The sequence below is a fragment of the Centroberyx gerrardi genome, chromosome 1, assembly GCF_048128805.1.
Source record: "Centroberyx gerrardi isolate f3 chromosome 1, fCenGer3.hap1.cur.20231027, whole genome shotgun sequence".
Lineage (NCBI taxonomy): Eukaryota > Metazoa > Chordata > Actinopteri > Beryciformes > Berycidae > Centroberyx > Centroberyx gerrardi.
This window is the reverse complement of record NC_135997.1, coordinates 31,671,609-31,689,800: the sequence shown is the minus strand read 5'-3', so window position 1 is coordinate 31,689,800 and position 18,192 is coordinate 31,671,609. Positions and strand designations below refer to the sequence as shown.

The 18,192-nt window shown below is 44.5% G+C and overlaps 2 protein-coding genes across 2 annotated transcripts in view; both read left to right on the top strand.

The window, feature by feature from the left end:
* Positions 1-18,192, top strand: part of efl1 (elongation factor like GTPase 1) — a 348,687-nt gene that overhangs the window by 101,390 nt on the left and 229,105 nt on the right. The window lies entirely within an intron of this gene.
* Positions 1-18,192, top strand: part of adamtsl3 (ADAMTS-like 3) — a 157,186-nt gene that overhangs the window by 3,605 nt on the left and 135,389 nt on the right. Inside the window, exon 2 of the mRNA XM_078284275.1 lies at positions 14,107-14,226. Within this exon, the coding sequence (XP_078140401.1) occupies positions 14,107-14,226 (120 nt within the window). The remainder of the gene's footprint in view (positions 1-14,106; positions 14,227-18,192) is intronic.

Below are 18,192 nucleotides of genomic sequence, written 5' to 3'. Positions count from 1 at the left end.
TGGCCATTGTTTCCTCCAATGCTCCAAGGCTGTTAATAGGCTAATAATAATAATGATTATTATTAATATCCTAGAAATTTTATGTCATTTAGAAAAAAAAAAACAGAAAAAAGTAAAAAAAAAAAAAGACTGAACGACGATAATATTGTATATTGTGATATTTTGGCAGGACGGTATCGCGATATTAAATTTTGGATATCGCCCAAGCCTATTCCATATTTATTGTGGAATTGATTAATACTACACTGGTTGTCAATGGAAAAACCTTAAGCCTTGATTCAAAAATGTTTTGATGTTGTTGTTATCATCATCATCCAGACTTTCAGTGGAGAGTTTTAGTGTCCCACGATGGTCTTAATGCTGTTTCAGAGGCTTTTCCACCCTGACAAGAATAAAAAATGTGTATTCTTGTATTTTCTTTGAATTTTTTTGGTAAACAGTCAAATTTTAAGATACTGAATATGGGCACGAAACATTGCCTATCAGCAACCTCAATTCAAAAGCACTGTTCTCGTAATGCGGAACTGGTTCGTTAGAGAGACAGGCACAGTCTCCCACTGCAGAAAGTGCATAAATTGGTTTAATGAAGAGCACTCAATTTTTCTCCTATTACAGAAAATGCTTCCACTTTCTGAGGCTGTATAAATGTGTGGCTGGGCAAACTGCGCATGCTTCACCTGCATATTTGTATATTGAAATATATTACGTCTGCTTAGCAGGGCAATGAGAAAACTTGTTGTCCGGATGGATACAAATATCCTGACTTGATGAGGCGCTTGATGTCTCTCATATTACATGAATGTGTGGCTGGGAAAATCAAGCACGTTTGAACTGTATTTGAAACTACAGTATATTGCAATATATTATCACAAATGGCTGCTGTGGAGGGCAATGAGAAAAGTTGCCGTTAGATTCTATTTATATCTACCATCTGAAAAGTTGAATGTATTACCGCGACTTCACGCGTTAAATTGAGAGGTGAAGGAATGTTTTGGGCACAGTGGACAATAGAGGAATGATTCGGGGTAGATGAGATGGGCGGGGGGTGTGTGTGTGTGTGTGTGTGTGTGTGTGTGTGTGTGTGTGTGTGGGGTGGGGGTGGGGGGGTGCAGGGTGTACGCTTGGCTAGCTGCATGGATTATCACAAGCAGATGTGGGATTAGAATCACGCCTGATTGCCTTTTATTGTCAGGGTGTTTTTCTAGACGTGCTGCAAGATTTAGAGCTCGCTTTTCATTGACCTCGGCCGTCCGTTGTTCCTCTTTCCCTTTCTGTTTCTCTCCATCTTTTTCCTCCTCTTTCCCTGCCTTTTACTTTTTTCCTGGACTTGACCTAACGCGGCCGCTCCCTTCGCCTTTTTTGGGGGACAAAATTGCAGGCTTTGTGAGTTTCGTAAGCTTTCCTCAGTCGCCCTCCACACTGTACTGAAAGAAGAAACATGGTGCGTTTGGAGGCAAAGATCCCGGTGACCGCTGTTAGCCGATTATACGCCGATTGTTCTTCACTTCTTTATTGTTCGACTTCCTTCCTGTATTAGCCGCATTCATCTAATATTGCGCAGCACTTTGTTTTTGGCAATTAGAAACGGAATGGCGGAGAAATGCGGCAGAATAAAGAAGACGGAGCTTGTTTACTGGCATTATCGCACAAAACAGAAGGCGGGGGGAGCGGAGAAGTGAGGGATTGCGGCTGGGTGGAGGGGGGGTTGTGGAGACAGTGATGGAGAGAGAAAAACAGAAAAAAGGGAGGAGAGGAGTGACAAAGTGTGAACTGCACTCCTCCGCCACCGCCCGCCGTCTGTTTGTGCTCTTTTCCTGTTGGCCCCGGCCTGTAGGCTGCCTTCCTGGTGCCAGCCTCTTCCTGTCATCCTTCAGCCCGGTCGCAGCTGTTCAAACACAACCCCATCTACTTGAGTCTCCCTTTTTCCCACCTCACCTTGCAGTCACACACCCCCCACCCCTACCCGACACCTCCCACCCCCCACCCCCCCTCACCGGCACCCTTCCTCTTTCCCCCCGTACACAAAAACAACAACCGGACGAAAATCACCCAGCTTTTCCTTTCACCCTCCTCTGAAAACAGCATTGTCTGTGATGCCAACAAGCTATGAGCTATGGCTTCGAGGAATGCAGTCGCAATTGCCATTGTGTGCAGAAAACGATGATAGAGTCGGGGAGGGACTGCGAAGAGCAGCCAGGGACTGCGGGGACAAAAGGACACAGAGAGCGATTGGGCTTTTACATTGTAGTGGTAAAAAGCTGTTTTCCTGGGTCACGTTCTGTCAAGCTGTACAGCATCGGCTTGTTTACATCGGATTTTCAAAATTTAAAGGTACAACTTGTAGCATTTTTAAACATCAATATATCATTGTCAAATGAATCGTGATACCTTGGTTAAAATGACCATAAACAAATTAGACTGTGGTTGAGATGGTTGCTAGCCTCTATCTTACACCAGTTGTATTGTTAGTGCTAGTGTTTCTCAAAATTAAAACTACATTTCCCATAAATTTCCTGCCCCCCTCCCCCTCCCTGAAGAGGATAAACTCGTTGGAAGTGACTTTCCCATCGGCCTTCCACTCCTTCCACCATCTGCCGTTGCCAGAAACTCTGAAAGCTTTAGCTCCGTTTGCTCTGGAACAGAAACCCTCTCCCTGTTCTGTGCCATAAAGCAATCCAGTAGATTTCCCTGATGTCACACAGTGTAAAATGCAGTGTAGAGGCCAATAGAGGCTGCCAGTCTTCTTGGCCCTGGTCTTGTTTGTTTACAGTAATTATACTAATTAATGTGCCAATGATTTATTGATGTTAGAATGGTACACGCAGCACCTTTAAAGATCAGACATTTGTAGTCCACATGCACATTTGGAGGTCACAAGATGGTTTTACTCAAACTATTCCCACAAACAGCATGTTATCAAGCTCTAGTTTTCGCTGTTCCAATTTAAAAAAAAAAGCTGAAGAGTGGCAGATGGCAAAAAGTTGAAGTATTTGAACTTTTACTGCAGCTCTTTCTGCTGTTGCAGTCAATTTTACCATCATCATTACCACCACTATACGTTTGCCTCCGCTCCGTCTTTCAGCCCAGTATGAATGCGACAAAAAAGCGAAAGAAAAAAGCCTCAGACGTCCAAGACAGACTCTTCCAAGTAGAGAAAGATGAGGATTCTGTCTGTTTGGCAGCGCAGTCTTGAGGTTGAGTTATTTTTAAAGTGCAGAGAGCAGCCGAGTTACGTTTAGCAAATCCTCCTCCTGTCAGGAACCCCAGGTTACCAAAGCCTAATGAGAACAAAACCGACTGTGATCCGGGTCTGTTGCGGTGGCTCTTATCTGGGGTGTCAGGGACGGGTTCACGGCGCCGCGTGAACGGGGGGCCCCTCCGACAACTTTCAAGGGGCCTCGTGGGCTCGCTGTGTGTTTTTTACATATTGTTGTTGTGGATCTCCCCCCCCCCCCTTTGCGTGAAATGAACCGGCGCACTCCAGCGCCTACGCCTGGAGAAATGGGTTGTTTTTTTCAGTGAACTTTCACAAATTTGAGTCCATTAGATCCTCACGGGCGATAGTGCCAAAGCCGGGCCCGGGCTCTCGATGTCAATCACCCCCCCCCCCCCCCGCGGCTCCTCCACGCTCTCAGAGGCAGCTCTGTTCAAAGGAAACCCAAACCCAGACGAGGACCGATTAAGATATCCATCTGGAATAATGTAATTTTGACCATGTGGCCTGCCGAGTGGGGCGAACCCCGCCGCCGTTATCGGCATTGTCATTATTTATTCACAGTTTGGTCCATGTTTATTATTCAGTAGTGGATTCATTACGGCTGGAATGTAGTTATCTTTTCACGTCTTTCTGGTGCATTGGGATTCTGGGGTTTATTATTATTTGAGCCCTTGCTCGCCACCTCCTTTCCCCCTCTTTCTCTCCTTCCTTCCTGGCCGGGAGGAACAAGAGCCGTTTTCACGTGTGGCTTTATTAAGTTTCATTTAGTTCTTTACCTTTGCCATTAACTTGTTAACCTGTAATGTCTCCTGACCGCTCTCTGCTCCCCCTGTCTTGGATTTATCTCTCCTAGAGGAGCAACTAGTAAGCAGCTGCTCGCAATGTTACAGATAAAGGCTTAAGTCAGTGGAGCACGTGAATGTGTTTAAGTAAGAATGGGAGGCTCTAGAGAGCGGCAGGCTAATGTTAAAATAAGGTTTAATAAAACACATGTGGCAGAGGGATGGCTAAGCCAGAGTCATTGTGCTGAAATGTCCGTCTCTCTTCCTCTGTTTCTGCAGCTAGTTAAACTGCGCTAGACTCTCAACATGATGAAAATATGATCAATAGAAATTCTTCTGGTGGTCTGACATCCAACTACTAATTGTGGTCACCTCAGTTCTTTGATATTATTTGATTCCCCCAACATTTTTTAGGATATCTCCATCGAATACTATGCGGGATTTTCTGAAAGATCCAGTGGGCAGGACTCAAGTTCGGGGACTCTTCTTGTAGAGAGACGACTACTCTCTCAGACTGAATTCCTGACCTGTTTATCTCTCACTCTCTCACACACTCACACACACGAACATGCACAGATCCACCTCCAGCTCAGGTTCAATGTCAGCGCTGGTATTTCAGCCAAAGGTGAGAAGTGAAAAGATCACTTTATGTCCACACACACCGCACAGCCAGGCAGTCCCCGGTCACCTCTTCACCCCTCACAGCCACTGCATACATGGTTCATGTGTGTGTGTGAGCGCGTGTGCATGTGTGTGTGCAGGGAGAGAGAGAGAGAGAGAGAGAGAGAGAGAGAGAGGAGCAGGTCTGAGGCATGCCTGAAAAGCTCTTTCATAGACATGGACAGTGTGGCCATTCACTCCAACCCGTTAGCTCTGTTTCTGCTCTGCTCTGGGGCTCTGCCAATCAGCTGGGTGGAATCTGTGGCTCTCCTCTTCCTCATCCTCTCATTTTTCTATTTATTCTCCCTCATTCCCTCTCCTCTCTCCCCTCTGTGGCTTTTCCCCCTCTCTCTCCCTCTCTCTCTCTCTCTCTCTGCTTTTTTTTATCCTCTCTCACCCCCACCGCTGACCTCTCTCTGTTTACCCTGAGCGGTGTTTGTTGTCTGTGTGGAGAAGTAAAAGCACTCCAGCTCGCCCTCGTAAAAGGCCCAACCTCCCCAGACCTCTCTATTACTACATGCAACGGGTGACGGGTGTCACACGCCATTAAACCCCCTCCTCATTGGACGGCACAGCCCATTATAGCCTGCTTTCATTGGACGGTTTCTTATAACAGCTATCCATCACCGCTGAGACGGTGAGTTGAAGAAGCGTTACTGTGGTGATGGGAAGAGGAAATGTTCCTTTGCTGATGGTGTGCGTGTGTGTGTGTGTGTGTGTGTGTGTGTGTGCGGTGCAGATTGCGGTCTCCTAGTCTCCAAAAAGATGGCTTGGAATGACTCGACATTCAAAAGGGCAGATGCCCAGACAGATGAGAATAAAAGATGATAAATGTCAACTAAAGTAGAACCAAAGTAATAATTTATTAACTCTATAATTAAGACGTATAGAGCAGTTCCATTAACCAGAGCTGCACTGTTGCAGCCTTCTCGCTAAACAAAACAGTATAATACAAAATAATTTGTAGCATGGGCACTTTCTCCGGCTTCTCTTCCACCTGGCATTAACATGCATCTTGCATCTGGATTATGTCTAGATCTGATTTAGCTTTAACATTAAAATGCATCTCTGGTATAGACAGAATGAAATGCAATTTCTCTTTCCCTCACCAAAATGTAGATTGCTGCACATGTCGCTTCCTTCTGTAATATTTACATGTTTTACAATTGACAGTAAACACCTTGTCTCGCTTGTTCCCCATCCATGAGTATCCTGACAATCCATTTTTTACTATCTGAGCTTGATTTGATTTGCGTAATCCTCCTGCTTGGATCTGTATGCTTACATTTATTTTTGTTTACGGAGCTCCTATATGTGATGTAGAGACGCACTGCATGCACACTTTGTTGTTACTGTAATGTGGTCAAATATGTCTCTCTCTCTCGCATTTTGGGTACGTTTATATCTGGATTTTATGCATTTTTGCTCCAGTTATAATCCGTTCACCCAGGATGCAAGGTGGACTCTGACAGTGTCCAGGTGCATAGGTGCTGGTTGCATGCAGTCCAAAGGCATGTTGTTGAGAATTACGGGCTTGAAGTGTTCAAAGACAGTTTCCCAGGGTGAGCCTCCAGTGTAGTTCAATGCAACATTTATATGCTTCTTTGTTCTGAAAGTAGTGCAGGGATTGCAAGAAACTGGGTTTGGTTCGCTGGGAGCCTCCACTCAAACATTAGCAAACCTTAGCTGTCACTAACACTAAATGAATAGGAGTCATGCAGTAAGTGCAACCACAATCTCGGTCTTAGTGAAAATTAAAACAGTTACCTCTCGCTGCTATTTGGGTCGGCCGACGTGCAAAATTGCCCAGTGCAGCTTTAAATTATCAGCAACAACTCTGAAACATGTTGCAACAATTACGCCTATGGTTCTCATCCAGCCAAAGAAGCATGGAAAAAACATATATCTTTACTGCAGTGAGAGGCGGCCTGAGCAGCAGTACATGAACTAGTTTTAACACATGGTGAAGTTCCTTATAGCTGTCCCTTAATACTGCATTTACACTGAGACTACTTAACAAGAACAGTGTTCAGACGCTGTGAGTTGGAATGGTCATCTTGACCCTTCACCTCTGTCTTGCTGTGATAAATTACCTCTTCTGAAGGCGGCTCCTTCGCTCAGCACCACTTCCGCGTCTCTTGGGTGCAATTTGGCTGCTCTTAACTCCATTCTGATAAGCATAGAGAGGTTACGCAGGTTACTGGAATAACTGGAGTTTTTCACTTAACTACTACTGCATTCATATCATATGCATATGGGAAAGAGGGTAGAGGAGAGCTTCCAACTAGAGACTGCCGTTTGCCTCAGATGGTAAATATTAGCCTACTTGGGAACTCAGAGACAATTTTCATCACAGAAGTCATTTTGTAGTCAAAACTGTTAAAATGCCAGGGCAGGACAGAGCGACTTGCTGGATTTTGGTTTGTGGTTGACATTTGTTTTGCTGTAAAACATGAAGTCTAATGTATCACTTACTAATTTAATGTATGTTAAGCATGAAAAAGCTGACCAGGAGCAACCAAAGTCTACGGCAAACTTAAGTCATGGCGTCTTGACGGCTGCAAACCAGTTTGTGAACACTTCCAAGTTCATCAAGTCGCTGTGACGGTTATTCCCACAGGACAGGAATGCAGCTTTAGACTATTCTGTATTCTCTGTAAAACCATTTAGCATTCTTGTGACCTGCAACATCAGCCTGATAAGATGTTCCGGCAGGTTCAGCGGACTCAAAGTGGACCACATCGAGGGAGCGTGGGCCAACCTGGCCTCAATTAATCCAACAACATATCTCCAGCACCCAGTGTCCCTTGTGTTCTATTTAGGGTGCTCTCTATAGAGCCCTCATATCTTCAAGGGTCTCTTAATTATCTCAGGAAGCAAGCTGTGTTTTGTTTTGTTTTAAGTGCGGGAGGTGGTGTAGACGCACTGCAACACATGCACTCAAAATCACATACACACATGTACACAGACCCAGCCGTACACACACACACACACACACACACACACACATACTGTACACACACGTTATCTCCTCTGCTGCTGGAAACAAAAGCTGTGACATCTAGTATGTGCAGATTGGAGCTTGAGTTGTCTTCATAGCTTTATAATATTAGCTTCCACCTCTCTTACCCCTTCCCTTTTTCACTGGGCTTCAGTGTAAATTACTTACTGAGATTCTTTGGCTCCGCCCAATGAGAGTATTTCTGCCTCCAGAGCAGCTCTGTCTCTGAGAAATACTTGTATAACTAAAACTCCAATCTGCTGCATTCACGGCTGTATCAGTCCAGAGTTCAGGTTACACACCAGGACCATCACCCGTTAAGAAAAGCCCATTCATGGTTAAAAACAGCACCTGTTAACAATGACTTCTTGGCTCCTTGTATCTTCAGCAGATGCAGACGCACGCACGCACGCACACGCACACACACACACACACACACACACATACAAACACACTTGGAGCAGCAGTGTTGAACATGGATAAAATTGTGTTATTGCTGTACTCACTGCATCCATCTTAAGTTGTTTACTGACTGTAGTATTGAGTCTTAAAATTTTATTTTACCTGAAACAAGTGAAGAAATCTGCCAGTGGAGTGAGGTAATTTGAGAATTTTCTTGAATCAAGTGACATTATCTGGATACTAGTGGAGTAATCTGCCTTGTTTCAAGGTATTGACAGTCTTGTTTCTAGTAGAAATTTGAAATTATCTCACCCCATTGGCAGCTTTTTTTCCACTTTTTCCACTCCCATAATAGCACTGCAATTTTGAAGTGCTATTATGGGTATACACATACAGAAGCAGACAGAAAATATTATCTCCCTGCAACTTTCAGATCCCACCAGTGTAAAGTAGAAAACATCTTCAGAGGACAGTACTGAGGTGAGAAGTGCAGCTGTATACTGGACTGGGTCTTTAGGGTCAAAATAGATCTTGTATATTTAGACACGATGAGATCAAAGCCTCTCATCCCACTCTGTCATACCTTCATACAGCCTCTATAATAAGAAAAGATTAGCTTACAGTAGCCGGCCTTGTACGCCGGATTAGGTAAACAACAAAAGAATCTGTGTGACCATTTTATGTGATGACAGAAAGGAAAGAAAAGCTAGCAGGTTCATTCTGTACAGGAAAAGAATAGAGGAAGCCAATTTGTTAGTGGCCCGTATTGTGGGACAGTGGGCTGCTATTGAAACATAGCTTTTAGATGTGCAAGGAAAAAGGGCATTTTTACATTTTTAAATTATAGTACAAGTCCTTGCAGGTGAGAAAAAAAAACTGATGAACAAGTATGAGTTTGCAGTGCATTGATTCCCAATAGGAATCAGCAGTACAAGACACTATAATAGGACAAAAACAGCACACCCCGAGGAGAGGAAACGTCGGCTTTGTCTAGGCTCCAAATACATTTTAAATCAACTTGATTTAAAATCAATCATCGTCCCTGTGTGGGCTTCCTCATTTAAGAGCCTTGCACTAGGCTACATTTTAAATTACCGAAGATCAAGGTAATTTAAATCGGCTAAAAAATCAGCGGGGGGGGGAATTTCCAGCGAGGACGGACCGAATCATCGCTGGTGGACTTGACATGAAAGCATTTCAGAACCCCTGCTGTAGCGTGTGCGATGGTCATCAGATGGAGATGACTGGGATATCGTTTAGATCTCCCCGTCCTTCTGTGTGCGAAAAAGGCAGAAAATCAAAGCAGAAAATCAAGTCAAGTTGATTTTCTGACATGCCGCACGAGGCTCTCGGTCGCGGATTTTACGACTGAGGAGTTCCTCTGATGGCATTACCGCCTAATGCCTCCTACTGTATGTAACAGCCGCCTCCTGCGGTACGGTATGTCGTCCCCCCGGGGTGGGCTGCGCTCTCCTGGTATTATCCCAGTATTGGCTCGTCTGAAGTGACCCAGTGATCCAGAGTGAACCGGCCGCCGCAGGGTGCTGGCAGGGTGAAGGCTGTCCTGACACTGTCCTTCCACTGGTGTGTAAACTCAATTAGGGGAGCCGCTTTACGGTGGGCTGCACCGCCACGACTCAGTAACTTCACAGCAGGACGACCTGACTCTGTGTGTGTGTGTGTGTGTGTGTGTGTGTGTGTGTGTGTATGCCTGCATGTGTGTATGTAGATGTGTGGGGATATGTACCCATATAATGTAAGTGCCAGTGTCTATGGGTGATTGTGTGTGTGTATGTGTGTGTTTCTGTGTGAGTGCATGTGTGTGTGTGTGTGTGTGTGTGTGTGTTTCTGTGTGCGTGCGTGCATGTGTGTGTGTGTGTGTGTGTATGTTAGGGCAGAAGTGTGCTGGCATGTAACTATGTCCATATAAGTGCTGGTGCCTATGGGTGATTGTGTGTGTGTGTGTGTGTGTGTGCGTGTGTGCGTGTGTGTGTGTGTGTGTGTGTGTGTGTGTGGCCCGATATGGACTTAGCCCTCTGTATGCGATGACAAATCACACTGCCGCGAGGCTCTATGCAGGGCTGCACATTATGTAGGGCAGTGGTCCAAACTCAACCCCCATGTAGCGCTTGTACTCCTTCGATATTCCCTTTTTTGCATTATCAGCAGCAGTGAAAAGAAATGGGAAGAACCTATTTGACTCGCGCTCGCAGGGTATCTGCAGGTTTCAGAAAGCCTAATTAAAGACTGTTGAAGACCTATTTAATGCTGCCTGGAATACAACCCAAGACCAATTTAAAAACCTGAATAAAGTGACAAAGTTGGCAAAACCGGTCTCCTTCTGACTGAACATAGCTAATGAACGTTGTGAAGCTGTAAAAGGCAATCTAAGAAAAAAGACACCGGGAAATGAATTGTTATGGAACATGAAGTTTAATTGTGTTTATTAGAGCAGATGTGATGAAAACAAATTGTATTAACCCTGTTCTGTATTCATCGAAGAGTAGACATGCATGTGGGTCAAACTTATTGTGACCAACTGGAAGTGCAAGTAATGTAATATGAATATAAAAGAAAATAAAAACAACACTACTGCTGGTCCCATTCACATTTGTAGGTGAATTTATGACATTTGCCTTATTTCATTTGCCTTACTTTCCAACCTTGCCTCCACTAAATATCACCAAATGTAAAGAACCTGTCAATACCTCTATCTAACTTTACAGCTGCATTACATGGTTAAATGATTAAGACCCCTAAAAGCTGCAGGGAAGACATTTGGATACAATTTAAAGCCTTAAACGGAGCTAATTTAACACGAGGGACACATTTGAAGAGACGTGCATATTGTAGGCACATACGTGCAGAGGTTCTCACGTACACACACACGCATGCGCACACACACACATGCATATACATAGTCGTGTAACGTCTCGATGAAATGTTTGAAGTCTCGGACGCAGACGTGAAAGCCATGCACCTGTGTGTGCGTGAGACGATGAAAGAAACAGAAAGGGAGAGAAAGAGCGCTGAGGTGTTTATTTTGGTTGGTCTTGTTCAGACATATGGGCTTTGGGAGTCATAGTTTTAGCAGATGGTTGTGTGCTTAGGAGTATCGGGGGTGGGCTGAGGGGGCGGAGGGGGGTTTGAGGGGGGTCACACATGGGCTCTGTTTAGGCTAGGCCTGAGTGTGTGTGCGTGTGTGCATAATTATGTGGGTGTATGTGTGATTGTGTGTGTGCGTTTGGAGTGAAAGGTCACTCAGTTCACATCAGCTGATGTCCTGTCCTTCCCTAACAGCCTCATATTGGGGCGGAGAAGGTGGCTTGTGACCAGAAGGTTGCCGGTTTGAATCCCTGGACCAGCTGGGAAGATTAAGCCCTTGAGCAAGGCACTGCACCCTCCACTACTCCCAGTATGTGTGGAGAGGGTCGCTGTATGACCACTTGGTACAATAAGTTGAGGTGATGAAAATGCACCACAGATAGTCCACAGATATCAACCGGGTGTCTTTTTATTTTTTCATCTAGAGAGTTGTTCTCATTGTAAATCATGGGTTAACAGAGGTGGAAAGTAACTAAGTACATTTACTCCAGTACTGTACTCAAGTACAAGTTCAAGGTACTGGCACTTTACTTGAGTATTTCCAGGCTGATCTTTGGTACCAGGTGATGTCACCTTCTATAGGGTACAACAGGTGGTGACATGGCACTAAAGATCAGCCAATAGCAGATGGTAATTTCAGTAGCATGCTTTTTGCCATTAGGTGTCAGGTTTTACTCAGATCTGGGTTTGGTGTTAAGTTACTCTTTAAATGATATCAGATATCAGAAAGATATTTAGGTCCTGGATGTTGTCTCTTTCTTATTGGTGCTGTGTTTAAACAGGTTTTCAATGTTGGTGCAGGCCGTCATATCAACATCTATTCAACATCTAAATGTTGGCTGGGTAGAGTTTGTACTCAGTAGTTGGGGGATGCAACATGGAGGCTGGGTAGGGCGACCTGACCGAGACATACTAGTCTAGACCGCAAAATTGCTCCACAAAATTGACGCTTCGTTAAGTTCACTTGAATACTGCAATTGCATGAGGACCCAGCTATTTCAGCTTTTTTTTTATTTATTATTAATTTATAAAAAGGATGGAGGGAGCAGGATGAATGGATTTGCTGAGTTTAAATAAAATGGAAGATTTTCCTCAACATGCAACTTAATTTGTACCAGTACGTCTCCACAGAAAAAAACATATCTCATTCAAGAAGCTGTATGAAACACCTTTTCACCTCTAGTTAAAATTGAAACCTTGTGCGATATGGAAACTGCCAGTCGTTTTCAATATTTTTTCAATAAGTTGTGCAGCCGCACTCACTGTGCCTCCCCATGTGCCATTCAGAGTTTTCCTCCCGCTGGGCAGTTAGCCAGTGCTCACCCAAATAATGACAAAATATCATCTGGCATCTAATTTGTTAGTGGGAGGGGAAACTGTGGCTCGGTCTCCGTCCCTTTATTTGTTGGTTTGTTCATTCATCCGTCCATCATACACAACATCTCTGCTTTCTTTCTCTTTACCGAAGAGGATAAACATGTTTTCTATCGGCCTTTCACTCCTTCCTCCATCTGCCATTGCCAGAAACCTTTAGCTCCATTTACACTGGAACAACAGCCCCCTCTTCCTTTTTTGTGCCGTAAAGCAATCCAGCAGATTTCCCACCAGTGTCACACAATGTAAAATGCCATGTAGAGGCTGTCAATCTTCTTGGCAATGCCCTCACTTGTTTATGGTAATTATACTAACATCTCAGAACGAACACAGTCATGATTTATTGATGTTAAAACGCTACATGTAGCACCTTTAATATGCGAGGGCCGTTGTATGTGGCATGATGAGGAAATAGAAAGAAAAAATCATTCATTCCATTCAAGTTTAATCTGTTCTCTCAGTGATAGAGAACAGTGAGAGAAACTAGAACACTTGAACTCCTTCACACACACACACACAGAGAGAGAGAGAGAGAGAGAGAGAGAGAGAAAGAGAGAGAGAGAGAGGAATAGAGAGGGAGAGTCAAGAGGTTAGTAACTGATGAAAGTGTGCCAGTCCTCAGACAGTCCTCAGGGAAATGCATACCAGTGGCACTTGTGCTGTGTCTGCCTCTAAGTGGCTCTAAAAGCCTGCAGGAGACACCACTCCCAGTAATCTTAATGGTGGATCATCTCTCTCTCACACAATTCAAGTGGCCTGTATGCATGCACACACACACACCCACACACACACACACACACACACACACACACACAAACACGCCCTCTCGGGAATGACTGGGGCTCTCTAATGCCAGATGCCAGTTATTCCCATCCAATCTCTCTCTCTCTCTCTCTCTCTCTCTCTCTCTCTCTCTCTCTCTCTCTCTTTCTCTCAGTGTGCAGCACAGCTCCAGTCCGGTCCCTGTTAGCCTGATAATCAGTCTTCTCCTCCCAGCCTTTGGATTATGCTGATCATCCAAAAATCCAGCGTATGAAATACACACTCGCCGACTGTTCTATAAATCACAGAGAAATTGATATGAAATATTCAAGTGTAGCAGAATTTATGAAGAATCAGCAGAGAGTTTGGTAATATCCGAGCGCAGCTTTTCTCTCCTGTGAGTCGAGAGCAATTGGATAGGGGGGCCCCGGCCTGTTTGGGGAGATGATTTCACAGCATCTGTTTAGAAAACACCGGTTGGGTCCAGGTTTCAGCTCACTAAATTAACCTGGGACAGATTGAGATCCAGATTTATAACTCGCGATACAGTCCTGTGGGGTTGGCTGGAGCGCTCCAGTCCAACTGTCCAGCTGCTCCAGGTGTGTGTGTGTGTGTGTGTGTGTGCGTGTGTGTGTGTGTGTGTCCATTCATGCATGCCTGTGTGTGTGTTTAAAGTGTATGGACCTGGGTGCAGAGTGATTTCGTGATCTGACTAATATTATTACCAAGCGTCCGCCTGGATACTGATCCACTGACACTGTGTGTGTGTGTGTGTGTGTGTGTGTGTGTGTGTGTGTTGCCAGTGTGCAGACAGCCAGCCCCAGAGCGCAGTGTTCCTGCCAGAGTTCGCCCTCTCGCCTCAGGGCAGCTTCCTGGAGGACACCACTGAAGACCAGTTCCTCACCTACAGATACGATGACCAGGTCAGTCTCACACACACACACACGCACACACACACACGCAGTGATGTTGTGTACAGTATACACTAGGGCTTGACCTACTGTATTCATGCTGATATTCAATATCTTAGAATTTGACCATTTTTATGCCAACAAATTACAAGTGTTCAGTGTTTCCTCCAGAATTCTGTTCTTGTCAGGGTGGAAAAGCCTCTAAAATGTTTAGACCATCAATCAATGATCCACTCTGCTGGTATCACCTCATCTACAGTAGGCTGTATACATTTTTATATTTCTGCACCAAGTCATATTTAGCAACGGCTGTTCATAGGACGGATGGATGGGGTTCCATAGGACGAAATCTTAAATCTTATTAAACTGGGTCCATGGTCGAATGCAGATCTATTGGGGGGTGATATGAAAACATGTGGGAAAACCTGCCATATACAACCAGTGCAGCATTAATCAATTCTACAATAAATATTTAATCAATAACACTGCATCATATCCATCATATCAGAGGTGGACGACACTGACTGGCTGACATATTGAGTAATAGGCCAGTATTGGTGCGATATATCAGTCTAACCCTAGCAAACACACATTCGAACACTTACTCACACGGATGTGCACATGCAAATACGGCATACACACATACATGCTTAACCCACCTGGAAGTTGTTTTGTGTCGGTCTGAGCAGCAGATGGTCTTGCCCAGTGCAGCAATGTGGAACAGAAGCTACAGGTTCAGTAACAGGTGGAGGGTTGCTGCTCTGAAAAGCACAACTACAGGCTTTAACATCCAGCTCTTCTCCACTCCAAGGCCTGAATGCGCTCCAAATTTTACACTTCAACAGTACACTGCAGGTGGGAGATTTGCAGCGTCAGCAACACTGGTACCTGTGTCTCTACACCATGATGGTTGTCCTACATTCTGCTTCATACAGTTTTGAACATCAGCTAGTAGATAAACTAGACCATTGGTGATTCAAGGGGTTCCAGGGGTCCTTGAGGGGGTTCCAGGGGTCTTTGAGGGGATTCCAACGGTTCTTGAGGGGGTTCCAGGGGGCCTTGAGGGGATTCCAGCGGTTCTTGAGGGGGTTCCAGGGGTCCTTGAGGGGGTTCCAGGGGGCCTTGCGGAGGTTCCAGGGGTCTTTGAGGGGGTTCCAGGGGTCCTTGAGGGGATTCCAGCGGTTCTTGAGGGGGTTCCAGGGGTCCTAAGGGGGTTCCAGGGGGCCTTGCGGAGGTTCCAGGGGTCTTTGAGGGGGTTCCAGCGGTTCTTGAGGGGGTTCCAGGGGTCCTTGAGGGGGTTCCAGGGGGCCTTGCGGAGGTTTCAGGGGTCTTTGAGGGGGTTCCAGGGGGCCTTGTGGAGGTTCCAGGGGTCTTTGAGGGGGTTCCAGGGGTTCTTGAGGGGGTTCCAGCGGTCCTTGAGGGGATTCCAGTGGTCCTTGAGGGGGTTCCAGGGGTTCTTGAGGGGGTTCCAGGGGTCCTTGTGGGGGTTCAAGCGGTCCTTGAGGGGGTTCCAGGGGTTCTTGAGGGGGTTCCAGGGGTCCCCAGTAAAATGAGGAATAGTTTAATTTCACTGTCTCAGAATAAAAAGTCATATTTTTAGATTACCAATGTAAAAAGGCTTTTAACTTTTTTTTTTTTTTACCACTACAGAGTGTCTTAATGGACCCCCTTCAGTTTTTAATATATTCTTGTAATACCATTTCTGAAGAGCACCTGTTGATTGCTTGCTGCCTTGGACATTTCTGTTAGCATAGTTTAATTTCACTATTATTTACTTCACTAGAAAATATACCCATTTACAGAATGTATAAGAATGACTGTTGTAATCATAGGTTTCACATTGACCACAATCATCTCCCCACGTACAGTGTAGACAGTTCAATTAAAAACGACATCAAAAACAAACAAAACAATGCCGTATGGAGTCGCTGGGATAAAATCTCATTAAATGGGGGTCCGTGGGGCCTACTGTTTATCTAACTGGTAGTCCGTGACTAGAAAATTATTAAGAACCCCTGAACTAAACAACATAGTGTTCACATTTTGAAAATGGCATATGAGCAATTGTATGCTACTAATTAAATTACCTGCTTAGTTCACAGTTATAGATTAAAGGGTGTTTATAGATTTTGTTAATTAGCTTTTCCTCATTCATGTCTTGGCTTCCTTTATGCTTCTTCTTCAAAGGAACACCCTGATTAAAAACAGGGATGATGCGCTTTTCCCTCAGAATAGGTCATTTATGGCTCAATCAAAAGCAGACAGGCGCATCAAATTAGTTTTACATGTCACTTGACGAGTCTGGTGCGCATAGTGAAAACAAGCGGTGTGTATGAAAACAGGCATATGTGACGCCTCCATTGCATTTCTGCTTTTAATCTGATGCACCTGTCACTTTAAACTGTCACTTTAAACTTCACTGTGCACCAGTAACTTTATTAACTGGGATTAACTGTAATACTTGAATTCTATGCACAATGTCACTTTATATCTACATCCTGTACTAATATGCACCTCGAAATCCCTGCTGATTAAATACTAAATATGCACTACAGCATTTGTTTAATTGTCTGCACAATATCTTGGACGCTGCTGATAGGATTTTCATAAAACTTAAGGAAATGATGCATCTCATCGCTCCATTCTGGCATTTTAAAAATTGCACTGATTGGTCTAAGTAGGGCGCTACAACACGTTTTTACTTGTTGGATTTTGACGAAACTTGCACGGAATGATGCATCTCACCACTGTGTTGTCACATTTTCAGAATTACACTGATCAGCCCAAAGGAGGAGCACTATATTTGTTCGCTCTTCCTTGTGTCGTGTGCATATCTCAGACACCACTGATCCGATTTTGACAAAACCTGGGGAATGATGCGTCTCACCGCTGCTTTCCAGCGTTCAAAATGACACTGATTGACATATTTGTTACTGATTAGCCCAGATGAGGACGTCATCATTCGTGTTTCATCCTTTCTGCCCTTCTTTTTAGGAATGCACTGTGAAGAAAAAGCTTTTCATTGTACTGGGTACTTTTGTAAACTGGAATGACACTAAAGTTGAGTTGAATTGCCTGCCTCGGCAAACTTGGCAAAGAGGCTGGAAAAAATGTAATTTGTCTGAGGCGCTTCTTGCTGAGGCACTGTTAGAGGCAGCTGATTACAAAATGCGAGGGTGTGTCTGGACTGTACAAGATAACCTGGATCCACTGGTGTGATCCGAACAAGGAGCCGAAGATATTCTCTCTGCTACTTCCTCATGTGCTTCCTTGGCTTCACGTTCTGCAGTTGAAGTCCCCAGGTGAGCTCAGGTAGTTGCTAAAATGTTTCTACACCGGTCATTGTGTTCAATTAGTATCTGAGCTGTCTTAACTACAGGCTGAGATGCATTACTGTTGTTTACCAGCAGTATGTAACGCAATTGTACCAGTCATTGTTTTTCAGGCAACATGCAGCTTCAAGTGAGATGAGAAATGCTTTGGCACGATACCAAAGTGAGTTGATTTAGGATGTGTGTTCAGCGCTATTGCTACGGTCATTTTTCAGTGAATCCTCAAATTCTTTCTCTCAAATATGCAAATGTGAATATCCGTACACACGCCCACGCGCACACACAATTACATGCACACAACATGTGCAGCTAGCATGTCAAGAGAAAAATACAATTTAAAAGGTTTATCACAGGGACCTTTCATACCTGTTGGCTCAGCTGGGTGAGGAAATTGATTTTAGGGTTAGTGATACAAAAGGAAGTCTTGGTAGCAGAAGTGGTTTTGGACTCATATTGCATTCCTGTAGAGTTCTGTGAGCTTTGATGAGGAGAGTAAGGTAATTTGCTACTCTCCGGTGTTTGAAAAAACAGTTTAAAAAATGCAAATTGTTCTGAGAGCATTTCTGTATTTTTTTTTTCTTCTTATGCCGCAATGAAAATTAAGCCTTTGTACGCTGTGTCAAAGGGTATTGGGTTTAGCCGCACA